This window comes from Carcharodon carcharias, chromosome X, assembly GCF_017639515.1.
Source record: "Carcharodon carcharias isolate sCarCar2 chromosome X, sCarCar2.pri, whole genome shotgun sequence".
Classification (NCBI taxonomy): Eukaryota; Metazoa; Chordata; class Chondrichthyes; order Lamniformes; family Lamnidae; genus Carcharodon; species Carcharodon carcharias.
This window is the reverse complement of record NC_054507.1, coordinates 6,612,172-6,638,472: the sequence shown is the minus strand read 5'-3', so window position 1 is coordinate 6,638,472 and position 26,301 is coordinate 6,612,172. Positions and strand designations below refer to the sequence as shown.

At 39.6% G+C, this 26,301-nt stretch overlaps 1 protein-coding gene across 1 annotated transcript in view; it reads right to left on the bottom strand.

The window, feature by feature from the left end:
• The window catches only part of LOC121273197 (calcitonin gene-related peptide type 1 receptor-like), a 184,631-nt gene that overhangs the window by 71,798 nt on the left and 86,532 nt on the right, over positions 1-26,301 (bottom strand). Inside the window, exon 6 of the mRNA XM_041180187.1 lies at positions 24,405-24,558. Coding sequence (XP_041036121.1) covers positions 24,405-24,558 — 154 coding nt within the window. The remainder of the gene's footprint in view (positions 1-24,404; positions 24,559-26,301) is intronic.

The following is a 26,301-nucleotide window of genomic DNA, read 5'->3' as shown; positions in this document are numbered from 1 at the left end:
CTGATTCTGTATAAACCACTGATTCTGTATAAACCACTGATTCTGTATAAACCACTGATCCTGTATAAACCACTGATCCTGTATAAACCACCGATTCCGAGGAAACCACTGATTCTCCATAAACCACGGATTCTGTATAAACCACTGATTCTGTATAAACCACCGATTCCGAGGAAACCACTGATTCTCCATAAACCACGGATTCTGTATAAAGCACTGATTCTGTATAAACCACTGATTCCGATGAAACCACTGATGCTGTCAAACTCACTGATTCTGTATAAACCACTGAATCTGTAGAATCCAGTGATTCTGTATGAACCTCTGATTCTGTATATGTCACTGATTCTGATGAAACCACTGATTCTGTAGAAACCACTGATTTTGTAGAAACCACTGACTTTGTAGAAACCACTGATTCTGTATCTACTGATGATTCTGTAGAATCCACTGAATCTGCAGAAGCCACTGATTCTGTTTAAGCCACTGATTCTTTATAAACCACAGATTCTTTATAAACCAGAGATTCTGCAGAAATCACTGATTCTGCAGAAATCACTGACTCTGCAGAAATCACTGATTCTGCATAAACCACTGATTCTGCATAAACCACTGATTCTGTATAAAACACTGATTCCATAGAAACCAGTGATTCTGCAGAAACTACTGACTCTGTATAAACCACTGATTCTGATGAAGCAACTGATTCTGTAGAAACCGCTGATTCTGTATCAACCACTGATTCTGAATAAACCACTGATTCTGTATAAATCACTAATTCTGCATAAATCACTGATTCTGCATAAACCACTGATTCTGTATCAACCACTGATTATGTATAATCTACTGATCCTGTATAAACCACTGATCCTGTATAAACCACTGATCCTGTATAAACCACTGTTTCTCTAGAAACCACTCATTCTGTATAAACCAATGATTCTGCACAAACCACTGATTCTTTATAACCCTCTGACTCTGTATCAGCCACTGATTCAGTATAAACCACTGATTCGGTATAACCCTCTGACTCTGTATAAACCACTGTTTCTGTAGAAACCACTAATTCTGTATAACCCACTGATTCTGTATAAACCACTGATTCTGATGAAATCACTGATGCTGTCAAACCCACTGATTCTGTATAAACCACTGAATCCGTAGAATCCAGTGATTCTGTATGAACCTCTGATTCTGTATATATCACTGATTCTGATGAAACCACTGATTCTGTATAAACCACTGAGTTTGTAGAAACCACTGATTCTGTATCTACTGATGATTCTGTAGAATCCACTGATTCTGTATGAACCACTGAATCTGCAGAAGCCACAGATTCTGTTTAAGCCACTGATTCTTTATAAACCACAGATTCTGCATAAATCACTGATTCTGCATAAACCACTGATTCTGTATAAAACCGTGATTCCATAGAAACCAGTGCTTCTATAGAAACCACTGACTTTGTATCAACCACTAATTCTGCATAAAACACTGATTATGTAGATTCCACTGATTCTGTAGAAACCACTGATTCTGTATAAACCACTGATTATGTATAAGCCATAGATTCTGTTTAAACCCCTGATTCCGTAGAAACCACTGATTCTGCAGAAGCCACTGATTCTTTAGAAACCACTGATTCTGTATAATGGACTAATTCTGCAGAATCCACTGATTCTGGATAAACCACTGATTCTGAGGAATCCACTGATTCTGAACAAAGAACTGACTGTGTATAAACCACTGTTTCTGCTGAACACACTGATTCTATACAATCGACTGATTTTGTAATACCCGAGATTCTGTATAAACCACTGGTTCTGTATGAATCACTGATAATGTAGAATCCAATTATCCTGTAGCAAACACTGCTCCTGTAGAAAACACTGATTCTGTATAATCCACTGATTCTGTATAACCACGGATTCTGTATAAATCAATGATTCTGTAAGATCCACTGATTCTGTATAAACCACTGATTCTGTAGAATCCACTGATTCTGTCTAACCCACTGTTTCTGTAGAATCCACTGATTCTGTATGAACCATTGATTCTGTATAAATCAATGATTCTGTATAAACCACTGATTCTTTAAAAATCACTGATTCTGTGGAATCCACTGATTCTGTATAAACCCCTGATTCTGCAGAAAACGCTGGTTCTATAGAACCTACTTATTCTGTAATACCCATGATTCTGTACAGGCCATTGATTCTGTAGAAACCACTGATTCTGTATAATGCGCTAATTCTGCAGAATCCACTGGTTCTGTATAAACCACTGATTCCGTAGAAACCATTGATTCTGTAGAAACCACGGATTCTGCATAGACCATTGATTCTGTATAAACCACATATTCCGTATAAACCACTGATTCTGTCGAACCCGCTGGTTCTGTAGAAACCACTGATTCTGTATAAACCACTGATTCTGCATAAACTACTGATTCCGTAGAAACCACTAATTCTATACAAACCACTGATTCTGTATAAACCACTGATTCTGTAGAATCCACTGATTCTGTCTAACCCACTGTTTCTGTAGAATCCACTGATTCTGTATGAACCAATGATTCTGTATAAATCAATGATTCTGTATAAACCACTGATTCTTTATAACTCACTGATTCTGTGGAATCCACTGATTCTGCAGAAAACGCTGATTCTATAGAACATACTTATTCTGTAATACCCATGATTCTGTACAGGCCATTGATTCTGTAGAAACCACTGATTCTGTATAATGTGCTAATTCCGCAGAATCCACTGATTCTGGATAAACCACTGATTCTGAGGAATCCACTGATTCTGAACAAAGAACTGACTGTGTATAAACCACTGTTTCTGCTGAACACACTGATTCTATACAATCTACTGATTCTGTAATACCCAAGATTCTGTAGAAACCACTGAATCTGTATAAACCACTGATTCTGTATGAATCACTGATAATGTAGAATCCAATGATTCTGTAGAAACCACTGCTCCTGTAGAGAACACTGATTCTGTATAATCCACTGATTCTGTATAACCACGGATTCTGTATAAATCAATGATTCTGTAAGATCCACTGATTCTGTATAAACCACTGATTCTGTAGAATCCACTGATTCTGTCTAACCCACTGTTTCTGTAGAATCCACTGAACCATTGATTCTGTATAAATCAATGATTCTGTATAAACCACTGATTCTTTAAAAATCACTGATTCTGTGGAATCCACTGATTCTGTATAAACCCCTGAATCTGCAGAAAACGCTGGTTCTATAGAACCTACTTATTCTGTAATACCCATGATTCTGTGCAGGCCATTGATTCTGTAGAAACCACTGATTCTGTATAATGCGCTAATTCTGCAGAATCCACTGGTTCTGTATAAACCACTGATTCCGTAGAAACCATTGATTCTGTAGAAACCACGGATTCTGCATAGACCATTGATTCTGTATAAACCACATATTCCGTATAAACCACTGATTCTGTTGAACCCGCTGGTTCTGTAGAAACCACTGATTCTGTATAAGCCACTGATTCTGCATAAACTACTGATTCCGTAGAAACCACTAATTCTACACAAACCACTGATTCAGTATAAACCACTGATTCAGTATAAACCACTGATTCAGTATAAACCACTGATTCCGTATAAACCACTGATTCCGTATAAACCACTGATTCCGTATAAACCACTGATTCAGTATAAGCCACTGATTCAGTAGAAACCACAGATTCTGTATAAACCACATATTCCGTATAAACCACTGATTCTGATGAAACCACTGATTCTGCATAAACCACTGATTCTGTATAAACCACTGATTCTGTATAAACCACTGATTCTGTAGAAATCACTTATTCTGTATAATCCACTGAATGTATAACCGATTGATTCTGTATCAACCACTGAATCTGCAGAAATCACTGATTCTGTTTAAGCCACTGATTCATTATAAACCACACATTCTGTATAAACCACTGATTCTGCAGAAACCACTGATTCTGTATAAACCACTGATTCTGCATAACCCACTGTATAAACCACTGATTCTGTATAAACCACTGATCCTGTGTAAACCAATGATCCCGTATAAACCAATGATTCTGCATAACCCACTGATCCTGTATAACCCACTGTATAAACCACTGATCCTGTATAAATCACTGATCCTGTATAAACCACTGATCCTGTTTAACCCACTCTATTAACCACTGATCCTGTATAAACCACTGTTCCTGTATAAACCACTGATTCTGCATAACCAACTGACTCTGTATAAACCATCGATCTTGTGTAAATGACTGATTCCGTAGAAACCACTGATCCTTTATGAACCACTGATTCTGTATAAACCACTGATTCCGTAGAAACATCTGATTCTGTAGAAACCACTGATTCTGATGACACCACTGATTCTGTCGAACCCGCTGGTTCTGTATCAACCACTGATTCTGCATCAACCATTGATTCTGTATAAACCAATGATTCCATAGAAACCACTGGTTCTGTATAAACCACTGATTCCATAGAAACCAGTGATTCTGTAAAAACCAGTGATTCCGTAGAAACCACTGATTCTGTAGAAACCACTGATTCCATAGAAACCAGTGATTCTGTAAAAACCAGTGATTCCGTAGAAACCACTGATTCTGTAGAAACCACTGATTCCGTAGAAATCACTGATTCTGTATAAACCACTGATTCCGCAGAAAGCACTAATTCTACACAAACCACTGATTCTGTAGAAGCCACTGATTCTGTATAAACCACTGATTTTGTATAATCCACTGATTCTGTATAAACCACAGATTCTGAATAAACCACAGATTCTGCATAGACCATTGATGCTGTATAACCTACTGATTCTGAATAACCCACTGATTCTGTGTAACCCACTGATTCTGTATAACCCACTGATTCTGAATAACCCACTGATTCTGAATAACCCACTGATTCTGAATAACCCACTGATTCTGAATAACCCACTGATTCCATATAAACCACTGATTACATATAAACCACTGATTCCGTATAAACCACTGATTCCGTATAAACCGCTGATTCCGTATAAACCACATATTCTGCATCACCCACTGATTCTGATGAAACCACTGATTCTGTATGAATCACTGATTCTGTATAACCTACTGATTCTGTCGAACCCGCTGATTCTGTATAAACCACTGATTCCGTAGAAACCACTGATTCTGTATAAACCACTGATTCTGTATAAACCACTGATTCTGCATAGACCATTGATTCTGCATAGACCATTGATTCTGTATAAACCACATATTCCGTATAAACCACTGATTCTGTCGAACCCGCTGGTTCTGTATAAACCACTGATTCTGCAGAAACCACTGATTCTGCATAAACTACTGATTCCGTAGAAACCACTAATTCTATACAAACCACTGATTCTGTAGAAACCACTGATTCTGTAGAATCCACTGATTCTGTCTAACCCACTGTTTCTGTAGAATCCACTGATTCTGTATGAACCAATGATTCTGTATAAATCAATGATTCTGTATAAACCACTGATTCTTTATAAATCACTGATTCTGTGGAATCCACTGATTCTGCAGAAAACGCTGATTCTATAGAACATACTTATTCTGTAATACCCATGATTCTGTACAGGCCATTGATTCTGTAGAAACCACTGATTCTGTATAATGTGCTAATTCTGCAGAATCCACTGATTCTGGATAAACCACTGATTCTGAGGAATCCACTGATTCTGAACAAAGAACTGACTGTGTATAAACCACTGTTTCTGCTGAACACACTGATTCTATACAATCTACTGATTCTGTAATACCCAAGATTCTGTAGAAACCACTGAATCTGTATAAACCACTGATTCTGTATGAATCACTGATAATGTAGAATCCAATGATTCTGTAGAAACCACTGCTCCTGTAGAGAACACTGATTCTGTATAATCCACTGATTCTGTATAAACCACGGATTCTGTATAAATCAATGATTCTGTAAGATCCACTGATTCTGTTGAATGCACTGATTCTGTACAAAGCACTGATTCCGTATAAGCCATTGATTCTTTATAAGCCACTGATTCTGTAGAATTCACTGACCCTGTATAAACCAATAACTCTTTACAAAATAAGTGATGTAGTCTAACTCACTGATCCATAACCCACAGTATAAGCCTCTGATCCTGTAGAAACCACTGATTCCATAGAAACCACTGATTCTGCAGAAACTACTGAGTCTGTAGAAACCAGTGACTCCGTATCAACCTCTGATTCTGTATCAACCACTGATTCTGTATAAACCTCTAATTCTGTATAGACCACTGAGTCTGTATAAACCACTGATTTTGTAGAATCAACTGATTCTATATCAACCACTGATTTTGTAGAAGCCACTGATGCTGTATAAACCACTGATTCTGTATCCACTAATTTTGCAGAAACCACTGATTTTGTAAAAACCACTGATTCTGATGAAACCACTGGTTCTGCAGAAACCATTGATTCTGTATAAAACACTGATTCAAATGAAACCACTGATTCTGTAAAAACCATTCATTCTGCAGAATCCACTGATTCTGTAGAATCCACTGATTCTGTAGAATCCAATGATTCTGCATAACCCACTCATTCTGTATAACCCACTCATTCTGTATAACCCACTCATTCTGTATAACCCACTCATTCTGTATGAATCTCTGATTCTGTAGAATCCACTGATTCTGTAGAAACCAGTGCTCCTGTTGAATCCAGTGCTCCTGTTGAAACCAGTGATTTGGTAAAACCCACTGATTCCGTATATCACACTGACTCTGTATAAGCCACTGACTCTGTATAAGCCACTGACTCTGTATAAGCCACTGACTCTGTATAAGCCACTGACTCTGTATAAGCCACTGACTCTGTATAAGCCACTGACTCTGTATAAGCCACTGACTCTGTATAAGCCACTGACTCTGTATAAGCCACTGACTCTGTATAAGCCACTGACTCTGTATAAACCACTGACTCTGTATAAACCACTGACTCTGTATAAACCACTGACTCTGTATAAACCACTGACTCTGTACAACCGATTGATTCTGTATCAACCACTGAATCTGCAGAAATCACTGATTCTGTTTAAGCCACTGATTCATTATAAACCACACATTCTGTATAAACCACTGATTCTGCGGAAACTACTGATTCTGTATAAACCACTGATTCTGCGGAAACCACTGATTCTGTATAACCCACTGATTCTGTATAACCCACTGATTCTGTATAAACCACTGATTCTGTATAAACCACTGATTCTGTATAAACCACCGATCCTGTATAAACCACCGATTCCGAGGAAACCACTGATTCTCCATAAACCACGGATTCTGTATAAACCACTGATTCTGTATAAACCACCGATTCCGAGGAAACCACTGATTCTCCATAAACCACGGATTCTGTATAAAGCACTGATTCTGTATAAACCACTGATTCCGATGAAACCACTGATGCTGTCAAACTCGCTGATTCTGTATAAACCACTGAATCTGTAGAATCCAGTGATTCTGTATGAACCTCTGATTCTGTATATATCACTGATTCTGATGAAACCACTGATTCTGTAGAAACCACTGATTTTGTAGAAACCAATGATTTTGTAGAAACCACTGATTCTGTATCTACTGATGATTCTGTAGAATCCACTGAATCTGCAGAAGCCACTGATTCTGTTTAAGCCACTGATTCTTTATAAACCACAGATTCTTTATAAACCAGAGATTCTGCAGAAATCACTGATTCTGCAGAAATCACTGACTCTGCAGAAATCACTGATTCTGCATAAACCACTGATTCTGCATAAACCACTGATTCTGTATAAAACACTGATTCCATAGAAACCAGTGATTCTGCAGAAACTACTGACTCTGTATAAACCACTGATTCTGATGAAGCAACTGATTGTGTAGAAACCGCTGATTCTGTATCAACCACTGATTCTGAATAAACCACTGATTCTGAATAAACCACTGATTCTGTATAAATCACTAATTCTGCATAAATCACTGATTCTGTATAAACCACTGATTCTGTATCAACCACTGATTATGTATAATCTACTGATTCTGTATAAACCACTGATCCTGTATAAAGCACTGATCCTGTATAAACCACTGTTTCTCTAGAAACCACTCATTCTGTATAAACCAATGATTCTGCACAAACCACTGATTCTTTATAACCCTCTGACTCTGTATCAGCCACTGATTCAGTATAAACCACTGATTCGGTATAACCCTCTGACTCTGTATAAACCACTGTTTCTGTAGAAACCACTAATTCTGTATAAACCACTGATTCTGTATCAACCACTGATTATGTATAATCTACTGATTCTGTATAAACCACTGATCCTGTATAAAGCACTGATCCTGTATAAACCACTGTTTCTCTAGAAACCACTCATTCTGTATAAACCAATGATTCTGCACAAACCACTGATTCTTTATAACCCTCTGACTCTGTATCAGCCACTGATTCAGTATAAACCACTGATTCGGTATAACCCTCTGACTCTGTATAAACCACTGTTTCTGTAGAAACCACTAATTCTGTATAACACACTGATTCTGTATAAACCACTGATTCTGATGAAATCACTGATGCTGTCAAACCCACTGATTCTGTATAAACCACTGAATCCGTAGAATCCAGTGATTCTGTATGAACCTCTGATTCTGTATATATCACTGATTCTGATGAAACCACTGATTCTGTATAAACCACTGAGTTTGTAGAAACCACTGATTCTGTATCTACTGATGATTCTGTAGAATCCACTGATTCTGTATGAACCACTGAATCTGCAGAAGCCACAGATTCTGTTTAAGCCACTGATTCTTTATAAACCACAGATTCTGCATAAATCACTGATTCTGCATAAACCACTGATTCTGTATAAAACCGTGATTCCATAGAAACCAGTGCTTCTATAGAAACCACTGACTTTGTATCAACCACTAATTCTGCATAAAACACTGATTATGTAGATTCCACTGATTCTGTAGAAACCACTGATTCTGTATAAACCACTGATTATGTATAAGCCATAGATTCTGTTTAAACCCCTGATTCCGTAGAAACCACTGATTCTGCAGAAGCCACTGATTCTTTAGAAACCACTGATTCTGTATAATGGACTAATTCTGCAGAATCCACTGATTCTGGATAAACCACTGATTCTGAGGAATCCACTGATTCTGAACAAAGAACTGACTGTGTATAAACCACTGTTTCTGCTGAACACACTGATTCTATACAATCGACTGATTTTGTAATACCCGAGATTCTGTATAAACCACTGGTTCTGTATGAATCACTGATAATGTAGAATCCAATTATCCTGTAGCAAACACTGCTCCTGTAGAAAACACTGATTCTGTATAATCCACTGATTCTGTATAACCACGGATTCTGTATAAATCAATGATTCTGTAAGATCCACTGATTCTGTATAAACCACTGATTCTGTAGAATCCACTGATTCTGTCTAACCCACTGTTTCTGTAGAATCCACTGATTCTGTATGAACCATTGATTCTGTATAAATCAATGATTCTGTATAAACCACTGACTCTTTATAAATCACTGATTCTGTGGAATCCACTGATTCTGCAGAAAACGCTGATTCTATAGAACATAATTATTCTGTAATACCCATGATTCTGTACAGGCCATTGATTCTGTAGAAACCACTGATTCTGTATAATGTGCTAATTCTGCAGAATCCACTGATTCTGTATAAACCACTGATTCTGTATAAACCACTGATTCTGTATAAACCACTGATCCTGTATAAACCACCGATTCCGAGGAAACCACTGATTCTCCATAAACCACGGATTCTGTATAAACCACCGATTCCGAGGAAACCACTGATTCTCCATAAACCACGGATTCTGTATAAAGCACTGATTCTGTATAAACCACTGATTCCGATGAAACCACTGATGCTGTCAAACTCACTGATTCTGTATAAACCACTGAATCTGTAGAATCCAGTGATTCTGTATGAACCTCTGATTCTGTATATATCACTGATTTTGATGAAACCACTGATTCTGTAGAACCACTGATTTTGTAGAAACCACTGATTTTGTAGAAACCACTGATTTTGTAGAAACCACTGATTCTGTATCTACTGATGATTCTGTAGCATCCACTGAATCTGCAGAAGCCACTGATTCTGTTTAAGCCACTGATTCTTTATAAACCACAGATTCTTTATAAACCACAGATTCTTTATAAACCAGAGATTCTGCAGAAATCACTGATTCTGCAGAAATCACTGATTCTGCATAAACCACTGATTCTGTATAAAACACTGATTCCATAGAAACCAGTGATTCTGCAGAAACTACTGACTCTGTATAAACCACTGATTCTGATGAAGCAACTGATTCTGTAGAAACCGCTGATTCTGTATCAACCACTGATTCTGAATAAACCACTGATTCTGAATAAACCACTGATTCTGTATAAATCACTAATTCTGCATAAATCACTGATTCTGTATAAACCACTGATTCTGTATAAACCACTGATTCTGATGAAATCACTGATGCTGTCAAACCCACTGATTCTGTATAAACTACTGAATCTGTAGAATTCAGTGATTCTGTATGAACCTCTGATTCTGTATATATCACTGATTCTGATGAAACCACTGATTCTGTATAAACCACTGAGTTTGTAGAAACCACTGATTCTGTATCTACTGATGATTCTGTAGAATCCACTGATTCTGTATGAACCACTGAATCTGCAGAAGCCACAGATTGTGTTTAAGCCACTGATTCTTTATAAACCACAGATTCTGCATAAATCACTGATTCTGCATAAACCACTGATTCTGTATAAAACCGTGATTCCATAGAAACCAGTGCTTCTATAGAAACCACTGACTTTGTATCAACCACTAATTCTGCATAAAACACTGATTATGTAGATTCCACTGATTCTGTAGAAACCACTGATTCTGTATAAACCACTGATTATGTATAAGCCATAGATTCTGTTTAAACCCCTGATTCCGTAGAAACCACTGATTCTGCAGAAGCCACTGATTCTTTAGAAACCACTGATTCTGTATAATGGACTAATTCTGCAGAATCCACTGATTCTGGATAAACCACTGATTCTGAGGAATCCACTGATTCTGAACAAAGAACTGACTGTGTATAAACCACTGTTTCTGCTGAACACACTGATTCTATACAATCGACTGATTTTGTAATACCCGAGATTCTGTATAAACCACTGGTTCTGTATGAATCACTGATAATGTAGAATCCAATTATCCTGTAGCAAACACTGCTCCTGTAGAAAACACTGATTCTGTATAATCCACTGATTCTGTATAACCACGGATTCTGTATAAATCAATGATTCTGTAAGATCCACTGATTCTGTATAAACCACTGATTCTGTAGAATCCACTGATTCTGTCTAACCCACTGTTTCTGTAGAATCCACTGATTCTGTATGAACCATTGATTCTGTATAAATCAATGATTCTGTATAAACCACTGATTCTTTAAAAATCACTGATTCTGTGGAATCCACTGATTCTGTATAAACCCCTGATTCTGCAGAAAACGCTGGTTCTATAGAACCTACTTATTCTGTAATACCCATGATTCTGTACAGGCCATTGATTCTGTAGAAACCACTGATTCTGTATAATGCGCTAATTCTGCAGAATCCACTGGTTCTGTATAAACCACTGATTCCGTACAAACCACTGATTCTGCATAGACCATTGATTCTGTATAAACCACATATTCCGTATAAACCACTGATTCTGTTGAACCCGCTGGTTCTGTAGAAACCACTGATTCTGTATAAACCACTGATTCTGCATAAACTACTGATTCCGTAGAAACCACTAATTCTACACAAACCACTGATTCTGTATAAACCACTGATTCAGTATAAACCACTGATTCAGTATAAACCACTGATTCCGTATAAACCACTGATTCCGTATAAACCACTGATTCCGTATAAACCACTGATTCCGTATAAACCACTGATTCAGTAGAAACCACAGATTCTGTATAAACCACATATTCCGTATAAACCACTGTTTCTGATGAAACCACTGATTCTGCATAAACCACTGATTCTGTATAAACCACTGATTCTGTATAAACCACTGATTCTGTAGAAATCACTTATTCTGTATAATCCACTGAATGTATAACCGATTGATTCTTTATCAACCACTGAATCTGCAGAAATCACTGATTCTGTTTAAGCCACTGATTCATTATAAACCACACATTCTGTATAAACCACTGATTCTGCAGAAACCACTGATTCTGTATAAACCACTGATTCTGCATAACCCACTGTATAAACCACTGATTCTGTATAAACCACTGATCCTGTGTAAACCAATGATCCCGTATAAACCAATGATTCTGCATAACCCACTGATCCTGTATAACCCACTGTATAAACCACTGATCCTGTATAAATCACTGATCCTGTATAAACCACTGATCCTGTTTAACCCACTCTATTAACCACTGATCCTGTATAAACCACTGTTCTTGTATAAACCACTGATTCTGCATAACCAACTGACTCTGTATAAACCATCGATCTTGTGTAAATGACTGATTCCGTAGAAACCACTGATTCTGTATAAACCACTGATTCTGTATAAACCACTGATTCTGTATAAACCACTGATTCCGTAGAAACATCTGATTCTGTAGAAACCACTGATTCTGTAGAAACCACTGATTCTGTATAAACCACTGATTCTGTATAAACCACTGATTCTGTAGAAATCACTTATTCTGTATAATCCACTGAATGTATAACCGATTGATTCTTTATCAACCACTGAATCTGCAGAAATCACTGATTCTGTTTAAGCCACTGATTCATTATAAACCACACATTCTGTATAAACCACTGATTCTGCAGAAACCACTGATTCTGTATAAACCACTGATTCTGCATAACCCACTGTATAAACCACTGATTCTGTATAAACCACTGATCCTGTGTAAACCAATGATCCCGTATAAACCAATGATTCTGCATAACCCACTGATCCTGTATAACCCACTGTATAAACCACTGATCCTGTATAAATCACTGATCCTGTATAAACCACTGATCCTGTTTAACCCACTCTATTAACCACTGATCCTGTATAAACCACTGTTCTTGTATAAACCACTGATTCTGCATAACCAACTGACTCTGTATAAACCATCGATCTTGTGTAAATGACTGATTCCGTAGAAACCACTGATTCTGTATAAACCACTGATTCTGTATAAACCACTGATTCTGTATAAACCACTGATTCCGTAGAAACATCTGATTCTGTAGAAACCACTGATTCTGTAGAAACCACTGATTCTGATGACACCACTGATTCTGATGACACCACTGATTCTGATGACACCACTGATTCTGTCGAACCCGCTGGTTCTGTATCAACCACTGATTCTGCATCAACCATTGATTCTGTATAAACCACTGATTCCATAGAAACCACTGGTTCTGTATAAACCACTGATTCCATAGAAACCAGTGATTCTGTAAAAACCAGTGATTCTGTAGAAACCACTGATTCTGCAGAAAGCACTAATTCTACACAAACCACTGATTCTGTAGAAGCCACTGATTCTGTATAAACCACTGATTTTGTATAATCCACTGATTCTGTATAAACCACAGATTCTGAATAAACCACAGATTCTGCATAGACCATTGATTCTGTATAACCTACTGATTCTGAATAACCCACTGATTCTGTGTAACCCACTGATTCTGTATAACCCACTGATTCTGTATAACCCACTGATTCTGTATAACCCACTGATTCTGAATAACCCACTGATTCTGAATAACCCACTGATTCTGAATAACCCACTGATTCCGTATAAACCACTGATTCCGTATAAACCACTGATTCCGTATAAACCACTGATTCCGTATAAACCGCTGATTCCGTATAAACCACATATTGTGCATCACCCAGATTCTGATGAAACCACTGATTCTGTATGAATCACTGATTCTGTATAACCTACTGATTCTGTCGAACCCGCTGATTCTGTATAAACCACTGATTCCGTAGAAACCACTGATTCTGTATAAACCACTGATTCTGTATAAACCACTGATTCTGAATAGACCATTGATTCTGCATAGACCATTGATTCTGTATAAACCACATATTCCGTATAAACCACTGATTCTGTCGAACCCGCTGGTTCTGTAGAAACCACTGATTCTGCAGAAACCACTGATTCTGCATAAACTACTGATTCCGTAGAAACCACTAATTCTATACAAACCACTGATGCTGTATAAACCACTGATTCTGTAGAATCCACTGATTCTGTCTAACCCACTGTTTCTGTAGAATCCGCTGATTCTGTATGAACCAATGATTCTGTATAAATCAATGATTCTGTATAAACCACTGATTCTTTATAAATCACTGATTCTGTGGAATCCACTGATTCTGCAGAAAACGCTGATTCTATAGAACATACTTATTCTGTAATACCCATGATTCTGTACAGGCCATTGATTCTGTAGAAACCACTGATTCTGTATAATGTGCTAATTCTGCAGAATCCACTGATTCTGGATAAACCACTGATTCTGAGGAATCCACTGATTCTGAACAAAGAACTGACTGTGTATAAACCACTGTTTCTGCTGAACACACTGATTCTATACAATCTACTGATTCTGTAATACCCAAGATTCTGTAGAAACCACTGAATCTGTATAAACCACTGATTCTGTATGAATCACTGATAATGTAGAATCCAATGATTCTGTAGAAACCACTGCTCCTGTAGAGAACACTGATTCTGTATAATCCACTGATTCTGTATAAACCACGGATTCTGTATAAATCAATGATTCTGTAAGATCCACTGATTCTGTTGAATGCACTGATTCTGTACAAAGCACTGATTCCGTATAAGCCATTGATTCTTTATAAACCACTGATTCTGTAGAATTCACTGACCCTGTATAAACCAATAACTCTTTACAAAATAAGTGATGTAGTCTAACTCACTGATCCATAACCCACAGTATAAGCCTCTGATCCTGTAGAAACCACTGATTCCATAGAAACCACTGATTCTGCAGAAACTACTGAGTCTGTAGAAACCAGTGACTCCGTATCAACCTCTGATTCTGTATCAACCACTGATTCTGTATAAACCTCTAATTCTGTATAGACCACTGAGTCTGTATAAACCACTGATTTTGTAGAATCAACTGATTCTATATCAACCACTGATTTTGTAGAAGCCACTGATGCTGTATAAACCACTGATTCTGTATCCACTAATTTTGCAGAAACCACTGATTTTGTAAAAACCACTGATTCTGATGAAACCACTGGTTCTGCAGAAACCATTGATTCTGTATAAAACACTGATTCAAATGAGACCGCTGATTCTGTAAAAACCATTCATTCTGTAGAATCCACTGATTCTGTAGAATCCAATCATTCTGTATAACCCACTCATTCTGTATAACCCACTCATTCTGTATAACCCACTCATTCTGTATAACCCACTCATTCTGTATAACCCACTCATTCTGTATAACCCACTCATTCTGTATAACCCACTCATTCTGTATAACCCACTCATTCTGTATAACCCACTCATTCTGTATAACCCACTCATTCTGTATAACCCACTCATTCTGTATAACCCACTCATTCTGTATAACCCTCTGATTCTGTAGAATCCACTGATTCTGTAGAAACCAGTGCTCCTGTTGAATCCAGTGCTCCTGTTGAAACCAGTGATTTGGTAAAACCCACTGATTCCGTATATCACACTGACTCTGTATAAGCCACTGACTCTGTATAAGCCACTGACTCTGTATAAGCCACTGACTCTGTATAAGCCACTGACTCTGTATAAGCCACTGACTCTGTATAAGCCACTGACTCTGTATAAGCCACTGACTCTGTATAAGCCACTGACTCTGTATAAGCCACTGACTCTGTATAAACCACTGACTCTGTATAAACCACTGACTCTGTATAAACCACTGACTCTGTATAAACCACTGACTCTGTATAAACCACTGACTCTGTGTAAACCACTGACTCTGTGTAAACCACTGACTCTGTGTAAACCACTGACTCTGTGTAAACCACTGACTCTGTGTAAACCACTGACTCTGTATAAACCACTGACTCTGTATAAACCACTGACTCTGTATAAACCACTGACTCTGTATAAACCACTGACTCTGTACAACCGATTGATTCTGTATCAACCACTGAATCTGCAGAAATCACTGATTCTGTTTAAGCCACTGATTCATTATAAACCACACATTCTGTATAAACCACTGATTCTGCGGAAACCACTGATTCTGTATAAACCACTGATTCTGTATAAACCACTGATTCTGTATAAACCACCGATTCCGAGGAAACCACTGATTCTCCATAAACCACAGATTCTGTATAAAGCACTGATTCTGTATAAACCACTGATTCCGATGAAACCACTGATGCTGTCAAACTCATTGATTCTGTACAAACCAATGAATCTGTAGAATCCAGTGATTCTGTATGAACCTCTGATTCTGTATATATCACTGATTCTGATGAAACCACTGATTCTGTAGAAACCACTGATTTTGTAGAAACCAATGATTCTGTATCTACTGATGATTCTGTAGCATCCACTGAATCTGCAGAAGCCACTGATTCTGTTTAAGCCACTGATTCTTTATAAACCACAGATTTTTATAAACCACAGATTCTTTATAAACCACAGATTCTTTATAAACCACTGATTCTTTATAAACCACTGATTCTTTATAAACCACTGATTCTGCAGAAATCACTGATTCTGCAGAAATCACTGATTCTGCAGAAATCACTGATTCTGCAGAAATCACTGATTCTGCATAAACCACTGATTCTGTATAAAACACTGATTCCATAGAAACCAGTGATTCTGCAGAAACTACTGACTCTGTATAAACCACTGATTCTGATGAAGCAACTGATTCTGTAGAAACTGCTGATTCTGTATCAACCACTGATTATGTATAATCTACTGATTCTGTATAAACCACTGATCCTGTATAAACCACTGATCCTGTATAAACCACTGATCCTGTATAAACCACTGTTTCTCTAGAAACCACTCATTCTGTATAAACCAATGATTCTGCACAAACCACTGATTCTGTATAACCCTCTGACTCTGTATCAGCCACTGATTCAGTATAAACCACTGATTCGGTATAACCCTCTGACTCTGTATAAACCACTGTTTCTGTAGAAACCACTAATTCTGTATAACCCACTGATTCTGTATAAACCACTGATTCTGATGAAATCACTGATGCTGTCAAACCCACTGATTCTGTATAAACCACTGATTCTGATGAAATCACTGATGCTGTCAAACCCACTGATTCTGTATAAACTACTGAATCCGTAGAATCCAGTGATTCTGTATGAACCTCTGATTCTGTATATATCACTGATTCTGATGAAACCACTGATTCTGTATAAACCACTGAGTTTGTAGAAACCACTGATTCTGTATCTACTGATGATTCTGTAGAATCCACTGATTCTGTATGAACCACTGAATCTGCAGAAGCCACAGATTCTGTTTAAGCCACTGATTCTTTATAAACCACAGATTCTGCATAAATCACTGATTCTGCATAAACCACTGATTCTGTATAAAACCGTGATTCCATAGAAACCAGTGCTTCTATAGAAACCACTGACTTTGTATCAACCACTAATTCTGCATAAAACACTGATTATGTAGATTCCACTGATTCTGTAGAAACCACTGATTCTGTATAAACCACTGATTCTGTATAAACCACTGATTCTGTATAAACCACTGATTCTGTATCAACCACTGATTCTGTATCAACCACTGATTCTGTATCAACCACTGATTATGTATAAGCCATAGATTCTGTTTAAACCCCTGATTCCGTAGAAACCACTGATTCTGCAGAAGCCACTGATTCTTTAGAAACCACTGATTCTGTATAATGGACTAATTCTGCAGAATCCACTGATTCTGTATAATGGACTAATTCTGCAGAATCCACTGATTCTGGATAAACCACTGATTCTGAGGATTCCACTGATTCTGAACAAAGAACTGACTGTGTATAAACCACTGTTTCTTCTGAACACACTGATTCTATACAATCGACTGATTTTGTAATACCCGAGATTCTGTATAAACCACTGGTTCTGTATGAATCACTGATAATGTAGAATCCAATTATCCTGTAGCAAACACTGCTCCTGTAGAAAACACTGATTCTGTATAATCCACTGATTCTGTATAACCACGGATTCTGTATAAACCACTGATTCTGTAGAATCCACTGATTCTGTCTAACCCACTGTTTCTGTAGAATCCACTGATTCTGTATGAACCATTGATTCTGTATAAATCAATGATTCTGTATAAACCACTGATTCTTTATAAATCACTGATTCTGTGGAATCCACTGATTCTGTATAAACCCCTGATTCTGCAGAAAACGCTGGTTCTATAGAACCTACTTATTCTGTAATACCCATGATTCTGTACAGGCCATTGATTCTGTAGAAACCACTGATTCTGTATAATGCGCTAATTCTGCAGAATCCACTGGTTCTGTATAAACCACTGATTCCGTAGAAACCACTGATTCTGCATAGACCATTGATTCTGTATAAACCACATATTCCGTATAAACCACTGATTCTGTTGAACCCGCTGGTTCTGTAGAAACCACTGATTCTGTATAAACCACTGATTCTGCATAAACTACTGATTCCGTAGAAACCACTAATTCTACACAAACCACTGATTCTGTATAAACCACTGATTCAGTATAAACCACTGATTCCGTATAAACCACTGATTCCGTATAAACCACTGATTCCGTATAAACCACTGATTCAGTAGAAACCACAGATTCTGTATAAACCACATATTCCGTATAAACCACTGATTCTGATGAAACCACTGATTCTGCATAAACCACTGATTCTGTATAAACCACTGATTCTGTATAAACCACTGATTCTGTAGAAATCACTTATTCTGTATAATCCACTGAATGTATAACCGATTGATTCTGTATCAACCACTGAATCTGCAGAAATCACTGATTCTGTTTAAGCCACTGATTCATTATAAACCACACATTCTGTATAAACCACTGATTCTGCAGAAACCACTGATTCTGTATAAACCACTGATTCTGCATAACCCACTGTATAAACCACTGATTCTGTATAAACCACTGATCCTGTGTAAACCAATGATCCCGTATAAACCAATGATTCTGCATAACCCACTGATCCTGTATAACCCACTGTATAAACCACTGATCCTGTATAAATCACTGATCCTGTATAAACCACTGATCCTGTTTAACCCACTCTATTAACCACTGATCCTGTATAAACCACTGTTCCTGTATAAACCACTGATTCTGCATAACCAACTGACTCTGTGTAAACCATCGATCTTGTGTAAATGACTGATTCCGTAGAAACCACTGATCCTTTATGAACCACTGATTCTGTATAAACCACTGATTCCGTAGAAACATCTGATTCTGTAGAAACCACTGATTCTGATGACACCACTGATTCTGTCGAACCCGCTGGTTCTGTATCAACCACTGATTCTGCATCAACCATTGATTCTGTATAAACCACTGATTCCATAGAAACCACTGGTTCTGTATAAACCACTGATTCCATAGAAACCAGTGATTCTGTAAAAACCACTGATTCCGTAGAAATCACTGATTCTGTATAAACCACTGATTCCGCAGAAAGCACTAATTCTACACAAACCACTGATTCTGTAGAAGCCACTGATTCTGTATAAACCACTGATTTTGTATAATCCACTGATTCTGTATAAACCACAGATTCTGAATAAACCACAGATTCTGCATAGACCATTGATTCTGTATAACCTACTGATTCTGAATAACCCACTGATTCTGTGTAACCCACTGATTCTGTATAACCCACTGATTCTGTATAACCCACTGATTCTGTATAACCCACTGATTCTGAATAACCCACTGATTCTGTATAACCCACTGATTCTGAATAACCCACTGATTCTGAATAACCCACTGATTCCGTATAAACCACTGATTCCATATAAACCACTGATTCCGTATAAACCGCTGATTCCGTATAAACCGCTGATTCCGTATAAACCACATATTCTGCATCACCCACTGATTCTGATGAAACCACTGATTCTGTATGAATCACTGATTCTGTATAACCTACTGATTCTGTCGAACCCGCTGATTCTGTATAAACCACTGATTCCGTAGAAACCACTGATTCTGTATAAACCACTGATTCTGTATAAACCACTGATTCTGCATAGACCATTGATTCTGCATAGACCATTGATTCTGTATAAACCACATATTCTGTATAAACCACTGATTCTGTCGAACCCGCTGGTTCTGTATAAACCACTGATTCTGCAGAAGCCACTGATTCTGCAGAAACCACTGATTCTGCAGAAACCACTGATTCTGTATAAACCACTGATTCTGTATAAAACACTGATTCCGTAGAAACCACTAATTCTACACAAACCACTGATTCTGAATAACCCACTGATTCTGAATAACCCACTGATTCTGTATAAACCACTGATTCTGTATAAACCACTGATTCTGTATAAACCACTGATTCCGTAGAAACCACTGATTCCGTAGAAACCACTGATTCTGTATAAACCACTGATTCAGTACAAACCACAGATTCTGTATAAACCATATATTCCGTATAAACTACTCATTCTGATGAAACCACTGATTCTGTATAAACCACTGATTCTGTATAAGCCACTGGCTGTATAACCGATTGATTCTGTATCAACCACTGAATCTGCAGAAATCACTGATTCTGTTTAAGCCACTGATTCATTATAAACCACCGATTCTGCAGAAACCACTGATTCTGCAGAAACCACTGATTCTGCAGAAACCACTGATTCTGCAGAAACCATTGATTTTGTATAAACCACTGATTCTATATAACCCCCTGATTCTGTAGAAACCACTGATTCTGTAGAAACCACTGATTCTGCAGAAACCAAAGATTCTGATGAAACCACTGATTCTGTATAAACCACTGATTCTGTATCAACCGCCGATTCTGTATAAACCGCTGATTCTGATGAAACCACTGATTCTGATTAATCCACTGATTCTGTAGAAACTGCTGATTCTGATGAAAGCACTGATTCTGTACAAACCACTGACCCTGTATAAACGATTGATTCTGTATAACCCACTGATCCTGTAGAAACCACTGATTCTGCAGAGACCTTGGGGAAACACCATGGAGAAGTTTTTCGGAGAGACAAAGAATAGCTTGCTATCGCCTTCCACACTCAATATTGAGTTGAACTCTTTCAGCCCAGAATCTCTACCACCATTTTGTTTCCTTTCTCTTTGCACGTTTTGATTTTACTCTAATTTTTCTCATTTTTGCATTTGGACAGCATCTGTTCACCATTCTTCCATCTACACGTCTTCTAGACACATTTTTGCTTCTTGTCCCATTACCACTCCCTTTGACCTTGCACCGTGAACCCTTCTGTCATTTAGTCTCTCCTCTCTTCTAACCTACCACAGACCTTCCCTTTTGTTCTTTTTCCCATCTTCCTCCCTTTCACTTGCTTAAAACCTACTATATTTCTAACTTTCCCCAATTCTAATGAAAAGATCATTGACCTGAACCGTTAACTCTGTTTCTCTCTCCACAGATGCTGCCAGGCCTGCTGAGTTTTTCTGTTTTTAGTTATGAAAAAGAAATGCTGTCTCATTAGTTTGGATTTTATTGTTTAATTTCTGGAGCTGTTATGTGAGAGTGGTGCAGTTGTTATCAGTCTAACTGAATCTAGCAGCTATTAGAATTGAGGACAGGAGCACGATGCATTGGCTGTGGATTCAGGTCCCTGTCTTTTTTTCGCCATTATCCTCCACATGAACTGAGGAGTCCTGAGCATCTTCTTCATCCTTCCCCTCATAGATACTGAAGAAGCCCATATCCAAATGCAGCAAGACCTGGACAATATCCAGGCTTGGGCTGACAAGTGGCAAGTAACATTCACACCACACAAGTGCCAGACAATGACCATCTCCAACAAGAGAGAATCTAACCATTGCCCCTTGACATTCAATGGCATTACCATCACTGAATCCCCCACTATTAACATCTTGGGGGGGTTACCATTGACCAGAAACTGAACTGGACCAGCCATATAAATACTGTGGCTACAAGAGCAGGTCAGAGGCTGGGAATCCTGCGGAGAGTCACTCACCTCCTGACTCCCCAAAGCCTGTCCATCATCTACAAGGCACAAGTCAGGAGTGCTATGGAATACTCTCCACTTGCCTGGATGAGTGCAGCTCCCACAACACTCAAGAAGCTCGACACCATCCAGGACAAAGCAGCCCCACTTGATTGGCACCACATCCACAAACATTCACTCCCTCCAGCACCGACGCACAGTAGCAGCAGTGTGCGTACCATCTACAAGATGCACTGCAGGAACTCACCAAATGTGCTTTAGGGAAGGAAATCTGCCATGCTTACCTGGTCTGGCCTACATGTGACTCCAGATCTACAGCAATGTGGTTGGCTCTCAACTGCCCCCTGGACTGGCCTAGCCAGCCACTCAATTCAAGGGTAATTAGGGATGGGCAATAAATGCTGGCCTTGCCAGTGATGCCCATATCCCATGATAGAACAAAGAACAAATTGGAGAAGTCTGTAAACTGGGCAGGGGAGGGGGGGCATTGGGTATACTTTGTGCAACCCCCCAATAGAAATCTTTGCTCTTCGATCAGGGGCATGTCCTTTTCAGGTTTGCCGCCAAGTTCAATGGTTTCTTAGCCTGCACTGCCCCCTACAGAGAGTGCCCAGAACTGCCCTGACTAGCACCAGGAATGAAGGCAAGGACAGAGTCAGCAATGGGCTCAGAGTGATAGCTTGAAGCCCCAGCTCGAGGCAGCTTTTTGTGGGAAATCCTGGGGGAACTCTTAGTTATTTGGAGTGAATGTGTACTTGCAACATCATTAGTGGAACTGGAGGAATACTGGGCATTTCTTCAGAAGAGTTGTCTGGAGTGAGTGTGTGCTTTTTATAGTATCTCCCCCTGACCCCCAAACTCCCTCAGATATCCTGATTCATTCCATACAGATAGTCAGTGGTGCAGTACAGGAGAATCTCTTGGATTTTCACTCAGAAGCCGCCGACATGTGGTGGTAGCGTCCCTGCCTCTGAGACAGAAGCTCCAGGTTCATAATCCCACTCTGGAACTTGATGACCAAGGAAAGTGCATTCAGTGCGTGGTCAATCCTTCCAACACATGCCAGAGAGATTCCTGGTCAGCTGTGTGATGGAACGAGATTGCAGCCTCCACCATCGCTATCCATCGCTCCAGGTTACAACATGCATGTAAAGTGTCTGTTGTCGCAGCAACTCGGGCTCTTTGCCAGGCTGGTTGTTTTAATTGGCTGGGTGGTTGCTGTGCATCAGACGCCCAACAGTATGAGGCCTGATTCCTCATACTGGCCGGGCTGGATTTGGGACCTGCCTCTCTGCCCTACATATGGTGGAGATTGTGGTGCTGTGGGTCAGGCCTGATTTCAGGCAGAGAGCTGAGGAGGTAGAATACACAGCGGAGAGAAGGAACCAGCTGGCTAAGTGGAAGTGAAGAGCTGCTGACTGGGGTTCGGACAAGCTGAGAGCAGCAGTGGCCTTTCTACAAAGCCTTTCGCATCTTAAGGCTGCGTCATAGCCAATGAAGTGCCTTTTGCAAGCGCAGCAGCCAATTTGCGCACAGCAAGCTCCCAGAAGCCGCGATGACATAAATAACCAAATGATCTGATTTTTGTGATGTTGATTGAGGGATAAATATTGGTCAGGACACTGAGGAAATCTCCCTCCCTACCCTGCCACCCCCTGCTCTCCTTTCACCTGAGAGGGCAGACCCAGGTCTCTGTTTAATATCTCATCCAAAAGACAGCACCTCTAACAGTGCAGCGCTCCCTCAGTACTGCACTGGAGTGTCAGCCTGGATTTGATGCTCAACTCTCTGGAGTGGGGTTTGAATCCACAAACTTGTGACTCAGAGCCAACTCAGTCACAGCCACCACTTAAATTCCAGAGAGGGATTGCGTGAGTGCAGGCTTGAAGTCAGATCCTGTGTTTTAATCTGAATGTACAAGACACTTCCCCCAGTCTTAGCAAAGGGTGTGGGTACTGCCCCATCGTTCTGAACTCCTGACAGTACCTACCCCATCCGAGCATGTAGTACCAGAACAATTGCTGCTCCTCCACAAACACAGCCACGATGATGAGCGTGTGCAGGTAGATCCCCTCACAAAGCATCCAGAAGTAATTGCATCCCGTCAAGTACAAGTGAATGAAGAGTAACACCTTACAGGCAACCTGCAGACAGGACACACACAGACACATCAGAGGCAGCTGGCTAGGGAAGGCAGGTTGCGGACTGGAACAGGGGCACCGCATTGATGAAGTCTCCCGAAAAGCTGAAACCATTTCGAATGTAGACGGCTCAGATGCAGACAACCCACCACCCAAACAGCCGCCCTCCAGTCCACGCACCCACTCCCCCTGAAAAAACCATCACCAGCCCCTCCACTGCCCAAAAACCCTGGCCCACCCCACTCAGAATTCCTAACCTCACTCTGCTAACTCCGGCCTGAGCAAATGGTCCATATGCAGAAGGACGGATTTGTTACCGAACACTTCGGCCACTCGAGTCGCCGATTTCCACCACATCTATGGATGAGTTTTAGCTGAGTAACTTTACACATCAAACAGCCCAACAAAGAGGCGATGTTTGAAGGGTCAGGAGGATTCGAAACGTAAACTCTTTTCTTCTCCGCCGATGCTGCAATATGGGCTGAGTTTTTCAAGGTAATTCTATTTTTGTTTTGGATTTCCAGTATCCGCGGTTTTTTGTTTTTATATGTATATATATATATAGATATATATATATATATATATCTATATATATATATATAAAAGAGGCCACTTTGTCTGATGTAAAAAAAACTGTGCCATCTAAATACCATGTTAAACCTGTCCTGGGAGTGTTTGATGGGGACGGTGTAGAAGGAGCTTTACTCTGTATCTAACCCCGTGCTGTACCTGTCCTGGGAGTGTTTCATGGGGACGGTGTAGAGGGAGATTTAATCTGTATCTAACCCCGTGCTGTACCTGTCCTGGGAGAGTTTCATGGGGACGGTGTAGAGGGAGATTTAATCTGTATCTAACCCCGTGCTGTACCTGTCCTGGGAGTGTTTGATGGGGACGGTGCAGAAGGAGCTTTACTCTGTATCTAAACCCCGTGCTGTACCTGCCCTGGGAGTGTTTGGTCGGGACGGTGTAGCAGGAGCTTTACTCTGTATCTAACCCCGTGCTGTACCTGTCCTGGGAGAGTTTCATGGGGACGGTGTAGAGGGAGATTTAATCTGTATCTAACCCCGTGCTGTACCTGTCCTGGGAGTGTTTGATGGGGACGGTGCAGAAGGAGCTTTACTCTGTATCTAACCCCGTGCTGTACCTGCCCTGGGAGTGTTTGGTCGGGACGGTGTAGCAGGAGCTTTACTCTGTATCTAACCCCGTGCTGTACCTGTCCTGGGAGTGTTTCATGGGGACGGTGTAGAGGGAGAGTTAATCTGTATCTAACCCCGTGCTGTACCTGTCCTGGGAGTGTTAGATGGGAACAGTGTAGAGAGATCTTTACTCTGTATCGAACCCTGTGCTGTATCTGTCCTGGGAGTGTTAGATGGGAACAGTGTAGAGAGATCTTTACTCTGTATCTAACCCCGTGCTGTACCTGTCCTGGGAAAGTTTGATGGGGACAGTGTAGAGGAAGCTTTACTCTGTATCTACCCCCGTGCTGTACCTGTCCTGGGAGTGTTTGATGGGGACAATGTAGAGGGAGCTTTACTCTGTATCTAATACGGTGCTGTACCTGTCCTGGGAATGTTTGATGGGACAGTGTAGAGGGAGATTTACTCTGTGTCTAACCTTGTGCTGTACCTGTCCTTGGAGTGTTTGTTGGGGACAGTGTAGAGAGATATCTACTCTGTATCTAACCCTGTGCTGTACCTGCCCTGTGAGTGTTTGATCAGGACATTGTAGAGGGAGCTTTACTCAGTA